Source organism: Rana temporaria, chromosome 3, assembly GCF_905171775.1.
Source record: "Rana temporaria chromosome 3, aRanTem1.1, whole genome shotgun sequence".
Lineage (NCBI taxonomy): Eukaryota > Metazoa > Chordata > Amphibia > Anura > Ranidae > Rana > Rana temporaria.
In genome coordinates, this window is record NC_053491.1 from 447,411,754 (window position 1) to 447,428,004 (window position 16,251).

The window sequence follows — 16,251 nt, forward strand, 5'->3', positions numbered from 1 at the left end:
GACAGCTCCTTGAGATCAGGGACAGTTCCTGGAGATCAGAGACAACTCCTGAAATCAGGGACAGCTCCTGAAAATCAGGGACAGCTCCTGGAGATCAGGGACAACTCCTGGAGATCAGGGACAGTTCTGGAGATCAGGGACAGCTCATTGAGATCAGGGACAGTTCCTGGAGATCAGGGACAGTTCTGGAGATCAGGGACAGCTCCTTGAGATCAGGGACAGTTCTTGGAGATCAGGGACAGCTTCTGGAGATCAGAGACAGCTCCTGGAAATCGGGGACAGCTCCTGGAAATCAGGGACAGCTCCTGGAGATCAGGGACAACTCCTAAAGATCAGGGACAGTTCTGGAGATCAGGGACAGCTCCTGGAGATCAGGGACAACTCCTGGAGATCAGAGACAGCTCCTGGAAATCAGGGACAGCTCCTGAAATCAGGGACAGTTCCTGGAGATCAGGGACAACTCCTGAAATCAGGGACAGCTCCTGGAAATCAGTGACAGCTCCTGGATATCAGAGACAACTCCTGAAATCAGGGACAGCTCCTGAAAATCAGGGACAGCTCCTGGAGATCAGGGACAACTCCTGGAGTTTAGGGACAGTTCTGGAGATCAGGGACAGTTCCTGGAGATCAGGGACAGCTCCTGGGAATCAGGGACAGCTCCTGGAGATCAGAGACATCTCCTGGAAATCAGGGACAGCTCCTGGGAATCAGGGACAACTCTTGAAATCAGGGACAGCTCCTGGGAATCAGGGACAGCTCCTGGAGATCAGGGACAGCTCCTGGAAATCAGGGACAGCTCCTGGAGATCAGGGACAGCTCCTGGAAATCAGGGACATCTCCTGGAAATCAGGGACATCTCCTGGGAATCAGGGACAGCTCCTGGAGATCAGGGACAGCTCCTGGAAATCAGGGACATCTCCTGGGAATCAGGGACAGCTCCTGGAGATCAGGGACAGTCCCTTGGAATCAGGGACAGCTCCTGGAGATCAGAGACAGCTCTTGGAAATCAGTGACAGTCCCTTGGAATCAGGGACAGCTCTTTGGAATCAGAGTAAGTCCCTCAGAATCACTGACAATCCCTCGGAATCTGGGACAGTTGGGAGTTATGGGGGTGACACTGAGTCATAGTGAAGGGTTGCAATTCTTGGGCTGTGACAGGTTCACTTTAATTGCAATGTGTTTTCTATCCACCTTCTCTTCTTCCCAGGGATCTGCATGATGCTGAGTATAGGAAGTAGAATGAATAGTAAAGGATGTCCCTGTATGTAGAAAACAGTCATATATGAGGGTGGGGGGGTGTCTGGTATGCTCTCTCTCTCTCTCTATTCCGCTCACTGACTCATTCATCATGACATGCATTCCTCCCGAGTCCAGTCCACGTTGACAGTGTGGGCAAATCGCCCTTACCCAAGATGGCCGCTCGGCGCCTGCCGCGGTCCCCTCTCATAGTAATCACTCCATTGAAGCGTGAGCTGGGGCGCAGCCATTGGCGAAACGGAATACGTTGGTTTCCCCAGCCTCGCGATTTCGTCCAATGGCAGCGTGCCTAGGAGCTTGACGTGGGGACGGGAAGCCACGCCCCCCGGCACTCATTGCTTTAGTCTGATTGCTAGGCGGACGGGCTCACTGAAGAGCAGCACAGGAGGAGATGGCGCCTGGGGATGCGATGAAAGCTGCTGAGGAACTGGCAGACCAGGTAACAGCTCTATAAAGCCACTGCCCGGTCACCCTTCCAGTATTCTGCTTCTAATACAGCCCGGTCACTGTGTCACTCTTTTTACCATAATGGTACAGTCCGTGGCTCCCCTATTCCTTCTCCCAGCAGCTGTTGGTATGTTCCATCATGGATGTTTGGTAGTGGAGAATGGGAGAAACCATTTGATAAGAGGGGGGGTGGAGTGATATCTGGGCACGTCTTACAATGTCAGCTGTTGATTTGTGCTTACTCTTGGTATTTGCATTGCCCAATATGAGTGTTATTATAACCAGCGTGTGTTCTCTAATACTGCAACAATGCATGCTTCCTGGCTGTGCAGTATTAGGCAACCTGTGGCTTTCCAGCTGCTGAGAAACTGCAAGTCCCATCATTCCTCCAGGACAGGCAGCAGCTGCTGGGGAGTAAACAGCTGGCCAGAGGATGGTATAACCCTTAAAGTGCAAGTACACTCCAAAAATCAATTCCTCCTGTTTGCATTTGTTTTTTTGTTTTTGTTTTTTAGTCTGCTAGATCTACCATTTAATACATTTTTATTTTATCTGTTTGATAAGTGCAAATAAATAAATAAAGACCTGTTGATCCTGCCAGAAATTCAGTGAGCTGTGCTGGACTCCTATCAGTTATTCCTTTTTAGATGTGGTGGCTGCATTTTTTTTTTTTCTGTTTATCTTCACCTGGTGATCCTGCAAGTAACACACCTCCATTCTAGGGTGACAACGCTCCCACCATGCTGTATCTATAGACAGGCAAAGTTGTCACCCTAAACCGAGATTTTTGTTTTTCAACTACAGATCACCTCCCCATGTCATGGAGAAGAGGAACAGGTTCTGTATTCCAAACACAATTCCCTGTCTAGGGTGACAACGCTGCCTTTCTATAGATATGGCATGGTGAGGGTTGTCACCCTAGACTGGGAATTGTGTTGGAATATGGAACCCCCCCCCCCCCATTGTAATGGAGAAGAGGAGCAGGTTCTGTATTCCAAACACAATTCCCTGTCTGGGGGTAGAGGTCGACCGATATGGGTTTTTCTCTGGCCGATGCCGATATTTAGAAATCGCGGCGGCCGATAGCTGATTTATGATGCCGATTTTTATTTTTATTTTTTTTGGGCCGATATGTTAAGCCGATTTTTCAGGCGCTTTTGAGCTAAACAGTAAAGTTAACCCATATTTTTTTTTTTTTTTTCGTACAAAAGTTTTCATTACCTGTTTTTGTGTATTATATATATATATATATATAATATAGTGTGTGTGTATGTGTGTGTATATATGTATGTATGTATGTATGTGTGTATATATATATACATACATACATACATACATACATACATACATACATACATACATACGTTGACAAATTTGCTTGGAATCTAGGAGCCAGCTAAAAAAGTTAGGAGCCAGAAAACGCACCCCGTCCCGATGAGCTTGCGCGCAGAAGCAAACACATACGTGAGCAGCGCCCGCATATGTAAACGGTGTTCAAACCACACATGTGAGGTATCACCGCGATTGGTAGAGCGAGAGCAATAATTCTAGCCCTAGACCTCCTCTGTAGCTCAAAACATGCAACCTGTAGATTTTTTTTAAACGTCGCCTATGAAGATTTTAAAGGGTAAAAGTTTGTCGGCATTCCACGAGCGGACGCAATTTTGAAGCGTGACATGTTGGGTATGAATTTACTCGGCGTAACATTATCTTTCATAATATTAAAAAAAAAAATGGGGATAACTTTACTGTTGTCTTATTTTTTAATTAAAAAAAGTGTAATTTTTTCCCAAAAAAGTGCGTTGTAAGACCGCTGCGCAAATACAGCGTGACAGAAAGTATTGCAACGATCGTCATTTTATTCTCTAGGGTGTTGGGATAAAAAATATATATATAATGTTTGGGGGTTCTAATTAGAGGGAAGAAGATGGCATTGAAAAATAGTTAAAAATGACATTAGAATTGCTGTTTAACTTGTAATGCTTAACTTGAAATACCAACGGCCACCACCAGATGGCGCCAGCTCACACATCTGGTGGTAATAACTTGTAATACCAACGGCTCACCACCAGATGGCGCCAGCTCACAAAAAAAGCCAAGTCGCCAGGACCCTATTTCTAGTCGCCATGGCGACCTGGCGCCCGGGATTTGTCGAACCCTGTACATATATACACACACACACACACACACACACACACACACACACACACACACACACACACACACACACACACACACACACACACTATTATATATAATGTAATACACAAAAACAGGTAATGAAAACTTTTGGACGAAAAAAAATAAATATGGGCTAACTTTACTGTTTAGTTATTTTTTTTTTTATTTGTTAAAGTATAATTTTTTCCCCAAAAAATGTGTTTGAAAGACCGCTGCCCAAATACCGTGTAACATTAAATATTGCAGCAATCGCTATTTTATTTCCTAGGGTCTCTGCTAAAAAAAAAATATGTGTGTGTGTGTGTGTGTGTGTGTGTGTGTGTGTGTGTGTGTTTGGGGGTTCCAAGTAATTTTCTAGCAGAAAATACAGGATTTTTACTTGTAAGCAACAAGTGTCAAAAAAGAATTGGCCTTTAAACTGAGAACTCTCCTACACGGAGTTCAGTTCATTGACAAGTAGCAACATTGTATATCTTTTCTCAAAACTTGGCAGGCTGCCCAGGAGAGAGAGAGAAGTCTTCTAGGCAACTTGCATTGACTTCTATTACAGAAGCTTTTTGCAAGTCACGGTGCTGAAGTTTAAAGCGGAGTTCCGGCCACAATTTCACTTTTTAAATATAAATACCCCTGTAATACACAAGCTTAATGTATTCTAGTAAAGTTAGTCTGTAAACTAAGGTCCGTTTTGTTAGGTTGTTACAGCATTTAGACACTTTATAAAATAGAAATTGACTGGGGCCATCTTAAGTGTGGGCATCATGAAGCCAGACTGTATGACTTCCTGGATTTCAGCCTTGCAAATCTCGCACATGCTCAGTGCTGCACAAGCAGTGTCAGATCAGGTTTCAGCACCTGTGCTGTCCAAGTCACATGATTCTTTGAGACTGGGGAGTGCACAGACTCCTGGAAAGTTACACCCACTTCATTCCCAGGAGTCTGTGCGGTGTAGGTTAGGAAGCTTAAGCACCTAGGTGCAGGAAGTGGGAAGATTAACTATTCTGCCTAGCAACAACACTTCGAAGGCATCTAAAAAAAAAAAAAAATATTTCGTAAAGGACTAATGACATTTTTTTAAAACTACTGATGTAATGTTATATTTATGGGTGGAACTCCACTTTAAATCGGCTTTTTTAAAGCACAAATCGGCCGATGCCGATTAATTAAAAAACGTCAAATATCGGCCGATATATCGGTCGACCTCTAGTCTAGGGTGACAATGCTGCCTTTCTATAGATATGGCATGTTGAGCGTTGTCACCCTAGACCGGGAATTGTGTTTGGAATACAGAACTTGCTCCTCTTCTCCATTACAATGGGGGGGGGGGGGATTCCGTATTCCAAACCCAATCCCCGGTCTAAGGTGACAACGCTCACTGTGCAATATCTATAGAAAGGCAGCGTTGTCACCCTAGACTGGAAATTGTGTTTGGAATACGGAACCCCCCCATTGTAATGGAGAAGAAGAGCAGGTTCTGTATTCCAAACACAATTCCCTGTCTAGGGTGACAACGCTGCCTTTCTATAGATATGGCATGGTGAGGGTTGTCACCCTAGACTGGGAATTGTGTTTGGAATACAGAACCTACTCTTCTTCTCCATTACAATGGGGGGGTTCCGTATTCCAAACACAATTCCCTGTCTAGGGTGACAACGCTGCCTTTCTATAGATATGGCATGGTGAGGGTTGTCACCCTAGACCGGGAATTGTGTTTGGAATAGGGAACCCCTCCCCCCCCCCCATATTGTAATGGAGAAGAGAAGCAGGTTTCTGTATTCCAAACACAATTCCCTGTCTAGGGTGACAACACTGCCTTACTAAAATATATATATATGTTACTGGCAGGATCACCAGATGAAAATAAAGGGATGGGGGGAAAGAAAACAAACGCAATATAAGGATTGTTAAAGGCACAGTCTACCTTTTGAACCAATAGAGCAGCACTGTGCTTAGAACTTCACCTGGCAGCACTAAGGTTGTTGGTTCAAGTCCCAACCATGGCACTACCTGCCTGGAGTTTGCATGTTCTCCCTGTGCCTGCATTGGTTTCCTCCATGTACTCTGGTTTTCTCCTACATTCCAAAGACATGCTGGTAGGCTCCTGTCTAAATTGGCCCTACTATGTGTATGTATAAATGTGAGTTAGGGACCTTAGATTGTAAGCTCTTAAGGGCAGGGACGGATGTGAATGATGTATGTATGTAAATTGTCAGCACTATAAAAGTACCCGTAATAAATAATTCACGTGGCGTCCAGATTTCGGGCGTAATATAAAGCTTGGTCACATTGGTGATAACGCTGAGAAGTGATCCCCGGCTTAATGATCACAGCATGTATTTGGCCGTTGGAAGTGATCCCTCGGCTCAGGGAAGAAATATAATCCTTTAGTTAATCTCGTCTTTTAATTAAACAATGGCTTTAAATCCATAATTAAATCTTTAATTTTTTTTTTATATATATATATATATATATATATGTATGTATGTATGTATGTATGTATGTATGTATGTATGTATGTATGTATGTATGTATGTGTGTATGTGTGAGAGAGATCTAATATATGTGTGTGTGTGTGTGTGTGTGTGTGTGTGTATGTGTATATATATGTATATGTATATATATATATATATATATATATATATATATATATATATATATATATATATATATATATATATATATATATATATATATATATATATATATATATATATATATATATATATATATATATATATATATATATATATTCACACTCACACACTATCTCTATCTCTCTATATATTAGTGATGGTGAACCTTGGCACCCCAGATGTTTTGGAACTACATTTCCCACGATGCTCACCTACACTGCAGAGTGCATGAGCATCATGGGAAATGTAGTTCCAAAACATCTGGGGTGCCAAGGTTCGCCATCGCTGAGATATCTATCTCAAATTATTACATGAAATGCATAATTTAATGTGTCGGTAAAGGTTTTGGGATTGCTGGTGGGATCGTCCTATTTTCATACAAACAAATTCTGCATTGAGTAGCACATAGAGCTGTTGTGGAACTACATTTCCCATCAGGCATTGCAAGGCTGGCAGTTCCAATTACTCCCAGAGGCGTGATGGGACTTGTAGTTCTGCAACAGCTGGAGGGCCCCCAGGTTGCCTACCCCTGACATAGAGGAACGTATCGCTTTTCAGAGGAACGGCAGCTCTTGCTGCCAGTGTAAACAAGCCCTCCTTGTGTTTTTTTTGCCTCCTTGTAACTTCCTCCATGAGCTCCTAAACTCTCCCCCCCCCTCATTACTGATTGTTTGGAATGAGCAGGGCATGCTAGTTGTGGTCATGCACATTGTTCCATGCATACTACACATCCCATAGTCCAGTGATGGTGAACCTTGGCACCCCGGATGTTTTGGAACTACATTTCCCATGATGCTCATGCACTCTGCAGTGTAGTTGAGCATCATGGGAAATGTAGTTCCTAAACATCTGGGGTGCCAAGGTTCACCATCACTACCATAGTCCATGTCGGCAGCAATCAAGAGAGGATGACTCCTACATACAGTGGGACCAAGAGAACGAACGTAGCCACCCTCTAACACAGGGGTAGACAACCTCGGCCCTCCAGCTGGGATTAAACTACAAGTCCCATGAGACATTGCAAGACCCTGACAATCACAGCCATGACTCCTAGAGGCAGAGGCATGATGGGACTTGTAGTTTCACCGCAGCTGGAGGGCCGAGGTTGCCTACCCCTGCTCTAACAGGAGGTCAGATCACAGCCACACAAAAGGAGTCGGAGCAATAGAACATTTCCAAGTTAATGTAGAACTAGGCAAAACTTTTTTTTTTTTTTTTTTTTTATTTTGGATAACGCTTATAACCCCTGTAAAAGAAAAAGTTGTGTGGGGAAGGGAAATCCCTGCAAATTAAGGGGATCACTTGTGAACCCCCAGATCACCAGTACCAACTAGTGTCCCCATTGGAAGATTTCCCTTCTATTACTTTTCTGTGGGACAACCCAAAATGTGGGCTTTTCTTTTACTTTTGATAATAACAGTAAACAAGACAAATATAGGTAGATTCAGTAGAGTTAGGCCGGCTTATCAGTAGATAAGCCGACCTAACTCAGAATCTACGCCGTGTATGCTGTATGCTCAAACAGAGATACGCTTAAACATATCTAAGATACGACGGCTTGCGCCGTCCTATCTTAGATTGCAATATTTCGGATGGCCGCTAGGTGGCGCTTCCATTACGGTCGGCGTAGAATATGTAAATGAGTAGATACGCCAATTCACGAACGTACGCCCGGCCGATGCAGTACTTTTACGCCGTTTACGTTAGAGTTAGGCCGCCTTAAGTTAGAGCTTAGCCCTACATGGAATAGTAATGTTAAGTATGGCCGCCGTTCCCGCGTCGAAATTCACAATTTTTACGTTGTTTGCGTAAGTCGTCCGTGAATCAGGATTTACGTCGTTTACGTCCACGTCAAAATCAATAGGCCCATGCGGCGTACTTAGCCGCAATGCACACTGGGAAATGTAGGCGCCCGGCGCATGCACAGTAATAAAAAAACGTAAGGTCAAGCCTTATTAGCATAAAACACGCCCCCCTTACACACATTTGAATTTGGTGCCCTTACGCCCGCCCGCTTTAGGCTACGCCGCCGTAACATAGCAGGCAAGTACATTGTGAATCATTTTTTTTCTGTTCGGACCAGCATCGGATCGCATGTGTGTTCACACATATGCGATCCGATTCATGTCCGAACTGTCAGTTCGCACTGCGATATGTGAACTGAAATGGGGGTGTCCTTAAGATATAATGACACTCCCCAGCAGTTCGCATATGGCACTGTAAACTGCTGTGCGATGCAGGAACCCGCCGTAGATTCGCGGTGTTCTCGCATCGCCCAAGTATGAACCGGGCCTTTAAAGCAGAGTTCCGCCTGCAATTTTTTTTTTTTTTACTGCAGCTGCTGACTTTTAATATTGGGACACTTACCTGTGCTGGGCACCCGCGATGTCCTCACCCGAAGCCGACCCGTCCCTCAGCTCCCGGGTGAAGGCGCCAGCACATTCAGTAAGGGAATCCGGAAGTGAAGCCTTGCGGCTTCACAGCCTGGTTCCCTACTGCACATGTGCAAGTCGCGCTGCGCGTCCTCACTGGCCCCTGCTGTCTTCTGCGACATGCGTGTCTCCCGGAAGACAGCGGGGGGGGGGCGGACATGGCGTAGTTCACTGCAGATTCTGTGGCGATCTTTTGCTGGAAGTTGGAGCAAATACCTGGAGCTCTGAAGGGACACCTTGGGTATGCCGTCCCCTGACATCACCAGCTGCATGAAGTGTGAATATCTCTTAAATCGTGCAAGATTAGGAGATAATCACTGTACCTATAGTTAAGCCTTATTATAGGCTTAGCTGTTAAGTGGAACCTTGGATTACGAGCATAATCCGTTCCAGGAGAATGCTTGTAATCCAAAGCACTTGCATATCAAAGCGAGTTTCCCCATGGAAAATAATTTGTTCCACATTGACTTCTATTTCATGCAATACCGCATGTGGCCAGAGGTGGGGGGCGCTGGAGAGACTCAGAAACACTCTGGAATGGAGTATTTCTGAGGGGCTCCGAGTGTCACCGGCGCCCCCGCATCTCATGCCGAACTGCACACCACAGAGGCTTGATCCTGCATGTTTTGCAAAACAACACTCACAAACCGAGTCAGGATTTTATAAAAGGAAAAAGAAAAGCTTGTATTGCGAAACGCTCGTTAACCGTGTTACTCGCAATCCGAGGTTCCACTGTAGTCAAAAATAAGACTTTACTACCACTTAAAAAAATTGGTTCACCAAGGAGTATGTCTGCAGCGATTGCACTTACCAGCAATGCTAAACAATGGGGTTGATTTACTAAAGGAACATAAACTGTGCACTTTGCAAGTGCAGCTGCTCCAGAGTTTGGTAAATCAGTTGAAGTTTCACTTTACATAGAATACCCAATCGCATGCAAGGAAAAAAAATGTTTTTGTTTTTTGCTTGCCTATGATTGGATGATGAATGTCAGCAGAGCTTCCCCCTCATTTACTAACATGTTCTGGAGGAACTGCACTTGCCAAGTGCACAGTTCTCTTCAATGGGGTTGATTTACTAAAGGAAAATAGACTGTGCACTTTGAAAAGGCCTCTTTCGCAAGTATAGTTATATAAAACCTTAAAATTGTCTCCACGGATCATAGAGAGATATCTAAAACACAATCGCAGGTACTAATTCACTGCCAATGCCCCCCCCCCCCTATTTTCTGTACATTACTGTATGTAAAGTGGACCGTGACTATATTTCCCCTTTTATATGTCATCGATATACCCAAACTGTTTTTTTACTGAGTTGTACAATAAAAAAATATATATTTGAAAAAACCTTAAAAATAAGTGTCTATACTGTTTAAAATCTTTTTTTTGCCACTGTGCTAAAAATGTAGAGGCTGATCTTCTGACGGCCTAAAGATTTACTGCTGCTCCCTGGCTCTGGGCTTCAGCAAAATGGCAGCCTCCAGCAAGAAGAAACCGGATCAATGATGGAGGCAATTTGCAGCACACACTAATATCGGTAGCATAATTATAAACTACTTCAGTACCGGCCCATTGTCATATGACGTCCACAAAGGACCTCTAACGATCCGGGTGGACGTCATATGACGTCCTTGGCTTTGTGGGGGGATATCTGAATGATGCCTGCAGCTAGAGGCATCATTCAGATATCCTTCTCTTCTGCCGGCGATTCTGCACAACGTAAGAATGATCATAGCAGCGGTTCCACCGCTAGATCGTTCTTACAGGCGGCGGGAGGGGACATCCCCTCCCGCCACCATCCGGTGCTTCTCCGGGCTCTCCCGTGCCATCGGGGGCCCGGAGAACGAATCGTCCGGCGCTGGCAGGAAGCATAGAGATGACTGGTGACCAGATGGTCACCAGTCATCTCTATGACCGTCGGAGGACCCGGGCGCGATGTGATGACATCACGCCCGGGTCCCCGTATGTAAACAAAGCCGCAATTGCGGCTGCTAAGCAACAGTAAACGTGAGATTGGTGAATTTTTTTTCACCGATTTCATGCTTTCCAGCCTGGAGGAGAGATGTGGGGTCTTATTAAAAAATAAATAAATATGTAAAAAAAAAAAAAAGAAATGAAATAAAAACATTTTTTTTAACGCCCCTGTCCACAGTAGCTCGCGCACAGAAGCAAACGCACACGCAAGTCCCGCCGACATATGTAAACGCCGTTTAAACCACATATGTGAGGTATTGCCACGTGCGTTAGAGTACCAGCAACAATTCTAGCACTAGATCTCCTCTGTAAATCTAAACTGGTGACCTGTAAAAAATTTCAAAGCGTTGCCTATGGAGATTTTTAAGTACCGAAGTTTGGCGCCATTCCATGAGTGTGCGCAATTTTAAAGCGTGATATGTTGGGTATCTATTTACTCGGTGTAACATAATCTTTCATATTTTACAAAAAAATTTGGCTAACTTTACTGTTTTGTTATTTTTTTAATTCATGAAACCATTTTTTTCCAAAAAAAAGGGCGTTTGAAAAATTATTGCGCAAATACCGTGCAAGATAAAAGGTTTCAATGCCTGTCGTTTTATTCCATAGGGTGTCTGCTAAAAAAACATATATAATGTTTGGGGGTTCTGCGTAATTTTCTAGCAAAAAAATTATGATTTGTACATGTAGGAGAGAAGTGCCAGAATAGGCCTGGTATGGATGTGTGTATAAAAGCCCGGTATGGAAGTGGTTAATTAACTTTTTTTTTTTCAAGTTATGTGTAAAGTTCCACTTTTAAACAGCTGATCCAAATTGCTCCCGCGACTCGGCCTTAGGAGCGCTACAGGCTTATCAATCACATCATCTGTAGTGTAAATGACGGGGTGTTTAGTGAAGTGAACACAGGTTGTCAGGTATATAATTTTCAGCTTTGCACCTCTTCATGTAACGGGACGCTCCGGCGGTCCTGTGGAACACACCCTGGTCCTCTTTCATTAGTGGTGTATCAAGTCATGCAGCTTCCATGGTTAATTATAGATCCAGCCAGCCATAGAACCTGTGTAATGTGTGTAATTAATGGGATGAGTTCACAGCGCTGCCTGCATTACGTCCTTTTGTGCTGACAGCTGTGAAAAAAAAAGTCATAAAGAAATAAAACTAAACGAAAGCACAATAAATGTTTGCATTGCCAGATGAGCCGTGTAAATCTGTACACAAATAAACCCACGTGCGGCATTGTTTTATTGTGGGGGCACGTCACTGTTTAGTGATTAATTTGTACAGACCGCTATCAGCGAGCCCTGGCACACTGCATGTGAAAGTGGGCCATAAAGCCAAAGTGCTTTCCCATTCAAAGAAGTATTCACCCATAAGATGTCCGTAGACCCCATGTGATCATTGCCTCCAAATTGGTCACGTGACTTGGCATTGGTCGGCTCTTTGTTTTTGTGTGTGTGATACATAATATAATATAATATTTTTTTATATATATATATATATATACCGTATATACTCGAGTATAAGCCAAGTTTCTCAGCCCTTTTTTTAGGGATGAAAATGGCCCCCTCAGCTTATACTCAAGTCAGTGTACCTGTCTGGTCACGGGCGTCCGTTCCAATACCGCCTATCACGGAGGTCCTCTCATCCTCGGACTTTCCCAGCAGACACTGTGTTCAGTGTTCCACCTATCATGGACATCCTCTTTTCTGAGGATGAAAGAAGGTGTGTGTGTGTGTGTGTGTGATTGGCGGAACACTGAACACAGTGTCTGCTGGGAAACTGAGTTCAAAGATTGAGATGACCTGCGTAATAGGCGGTAGCGGACCACAGTGTCAAACGCCTATCACGGACCAGGAGTTAGCCGCGACTTTTGAAAAATGGATGCCCGCAGCCTGTCAAAATACAGGCACAGTGAGGTTTCAAATGGGCACAGTGAGGCATGCAAATGGGCATTGTTGACTCTCTTTTCCGCTTACAGTATCTACTCAATTCTCACCCTAGGCTTATACTCGAGTCAATACATTTTCCCAGTTTTTTTGTGGTAACATTAGGGCCTCAGCTTATACTCGGATCGGCGTATATACAGGTGTGTGTGTATAATATAATATCTCTCTGTCTCTGTCTATCTTTCTATCGATCACACACAGTGGGGGGGGATTTACTAAAACCGTTGCGGACAAAATCCGGTACAGCCGTGCATAGTAACTAGGGTTGTCCTGATACCACTTTTGATACACCAAGTACCGATACTTTTTATCAAGTACTCGCCGATACCGATACTTTTTTTAAATCTCGTGTGTCAGTAGTTTTTTTTTTTTTTTTTTACAACTTTATTTTTTTTTACAATTTGTTTATTTATTTTTTACAATGCTTTCTTTTTTTAAGGGGGGTGGGGAGAAATGTACATTGTCAGTGTGTTTTTTTGTATTTAAATTTTTTTTTTTTTTTTTTTTTATTGCAATTCCTTTTTTTTTTTATTAGCCCTGTTGGGGGGGGGGGGGCGTTTTTGGTGAGATATCAGGGGTCTTAACAGACCTCTGACATCTCCCCTCTGAGACAGGGAAAGGGACTAGGGACACAAATTCCTCAGTCCCTTTCTCTACAGCCTCAGCTGCGCTGAAAATGAAAGAAGCCAGCGGCTTCTCTTCATTCATAAACTGAAACATCGTAATCACAGGAGGTTACAATGTTTCAGTTATGTGAATGTACAGAGTCAGTGATCACTGACTCTGTACATTCGGAAAAGGTAGGAGCCGGGTTTACCTACCGCCACTCTCCATCCTGACAGATCGAGGGGGGACACGGCGGCAGCAAGGAGGGGGGCATGACGATGGCAGCAAGGAGGGGGGCATGACGGTGGCAGCAAGGAGGGGGGACACGGCGGCAGCAAGGAGGGGGGCATGACAGCGGCAGCAAGGAGGGGGGGACACAGCAGCAGCATGGAAAAAGTTGGCAGCACGGAGGGGGACAGCAGCAGAATGGAGGAGGATACAAGGACAGTCAGCGGTGATCAGTGCTTGTAACTCCCCCACCGCACTGATCACCCTGACTATCCAGGTATCGGGTGAAGCATCTCTGGCAAATGCTCGGTATCAGTACCGATACCGATACTAGTATCGGTTTCGAGACAACCCTAATAGTAACCAATTTGCTTGTTCAGTTAAGCTTTGACAATTATTATAATAATAATAATAATTCTAGTAATTAATAATAATAATAATAATTGGCCCCCGTTCACATCGGCGCATTCCAAATCGCAGCCTATTGCCGGCAATGGTACTGTCTAAAATCGGTGCAATGCCGACTTTGCACCGATTTTTTTTTTTCAAAAGTAGTTCCCACACTACTTTTGGCGACTTCGGGGGATGATTTTCAATAGACATTTATATTGTAAAGTGCTGCGTAAACTGTTGGCGCTATAAAAATCCTGATTTGATGCGGCTTTAGTCCAGAGAATGTAAAGTCAGATCAGAGGCGCACCAAAAGTTGCATCAAAATCGCAATGCAAGTCGCACAACTTTGTCGTCTCACAAGTGTGAACGGAGCCTTGGGCTCCATTCACACTTGTGCAACTGGTCATGCAACTTTGGACATCAAAGTTGCATGACGAGTGAGTAACTTGTATAGCGCTACAAATGCAAACTAAATCGCCTCAAGGCGCTTTGCATCCAGTGTCGTCCTGATCCTTCAGTCTTACGTTTTTTTTTTTTTTTCCTGAAGGCCCGATGGTTTTCTTCCATGTGGATGTTCGTAGGTAGAGCGTTCCATAGCCGTGGTCCTTGGACTGCAAATCTTCGTTCTCCTTTAGATTTGTAGCGGGTCTTGTGTAAGATGTATATGATGTTCGGGTGTGTGGCGCTGCTCTCCACTCAAATCGTGGTATGGGTAGTAGAAGTGGTTAAGTGCTACCTTTTAGTTCATTTGTAATAGTGTTATTAATAACAACCATCTGCACTTGGGTGATTGTATCCAATCTGGTAGTGAATCTTCAAAGAAAACTTTTTACAAAATAGTGGTGTCGGGTGAAGTCTGTTGCTGCGTGCCACCTATGAAGAGCGAGTTGGTGTTCGAGTCGCTCTTCCTGGGGGCCAGTCAGCAATGAATGTGTGTACAACAAGTGGTTAATGTTCAATCAGTACTCCCTTTAATCCTTTTTTTTTTTTTTTTTTTTTTTTTAGAACAGGTTGTTTCAGTTAAAGTTGCAATCTTATGGTAAATATCCTAAAAGTGATGCATACTTTTTAGGATATTTACCATAAGTTTGCAACTTTGATGAAAAAAACCTGTTCTAAAAAGTTATTAAAGGGAGAACTGATTGAACATTAACCACACATCCATTGGGTGCCACACACCCCAACATCTTCTTTAGGGACCTCCAAGGGAGGCAGCAGCAGCGCAGAAATATTTCCTAAGCGCGGATCTAACAACTTTTAAATAAGTTGTTTTCCAATGATGACCATTCATATATGTGCAACTTAAAGTTGCAGCAACTTCAAATTAGTTCATGCGCTACTTTGTTCGGACTTTCATGCAACTTGAGGGCCATAGACTTCAATGTCAATCCTCAAAAGTTTTATGACAGTCCTACCTGAATGTCCTACAATGCAACAGTTGTCCATTGTCGTCGGTCAAACCCAAAGTCTTATCCAAGTTGCACCTATCCAAAGTTACACCAAAATCACACTCCAAAATCAGGGACAATTTAGAGTTGTAAAAGTGAGAATGGAGCCTAAGCCCACGTTCACACTGAGAGCGGGTTCGGAATCGTGCAAATTCAGCTGAAAACCAGCATTTCAGTCCGACTTCGGGGGACGATTTGACAGATGTCTATTGAAATCGCCTCCAAAGTCGCCAAAAATAGTGCAGAAAAAAAAATATTTCGGGAATCAGTGCGGTGCTGCTAAGTCGACGTCGCACCGATTCGGACAGTGCCATTGCCAGCAATTGGCTCAGATTTGGCATGCGTTTTTGACCAGTCCAGTGATCAATCAATGTGAACGTGGGCTAAAACCTACAATTTAATTGGTTGCCATGCACAGTCTTAGTAAATTCCCATCAGTGTGTTATGTGTGTTATGTGTGTGTTGTTGTTGTTATTTTATTAGAAAGTATAGAGCAGTAGTAAAGCGCTCCTTCAGTCTCTGCCCATCTCCTTCCAGTGTATATTTCATGTCTTTAAAGTGGAGGTTCACCCGGAAATGACAATTTTTAACATTAGATTGATGCTCATTTTGTCAAGGGGAATCGGGTAGTTTTTTTTAAATCGAAGCCGTACTTACCGTTTTAGAGATACATCTTCTCCGCCGCTTCCGGGTATGGGCTGCGGGACTGG

At 43.8% G+C, this 16,251-nt stretch overlaps 1 protein-coding gene across 1 annotated transcript in view; it reads left to right on the forward strand.

Moving 5' to 3' along the window:
- The first annotated feature begins 1,579 nt into the window (after positions 1–1,579).
- Positions 1,580–16,251, forward strand: part of LOC120933384 (surfeit locus protein 4-like) — a 44,988-nt gene continuing 30,316 nt past the window's right edge. The window contains exon 1 of the mRNA XM_040346584.1: positions 1,580–1,696. Coding sequence (XP_040202518.1) covers positions 1,649–1,696 — 48 coding nt within the window. The 5' untranslated portion in view covers positions 1,580–1,648. The remainder of the gene's footprint in view (positions 1,697–16,251) is intronic.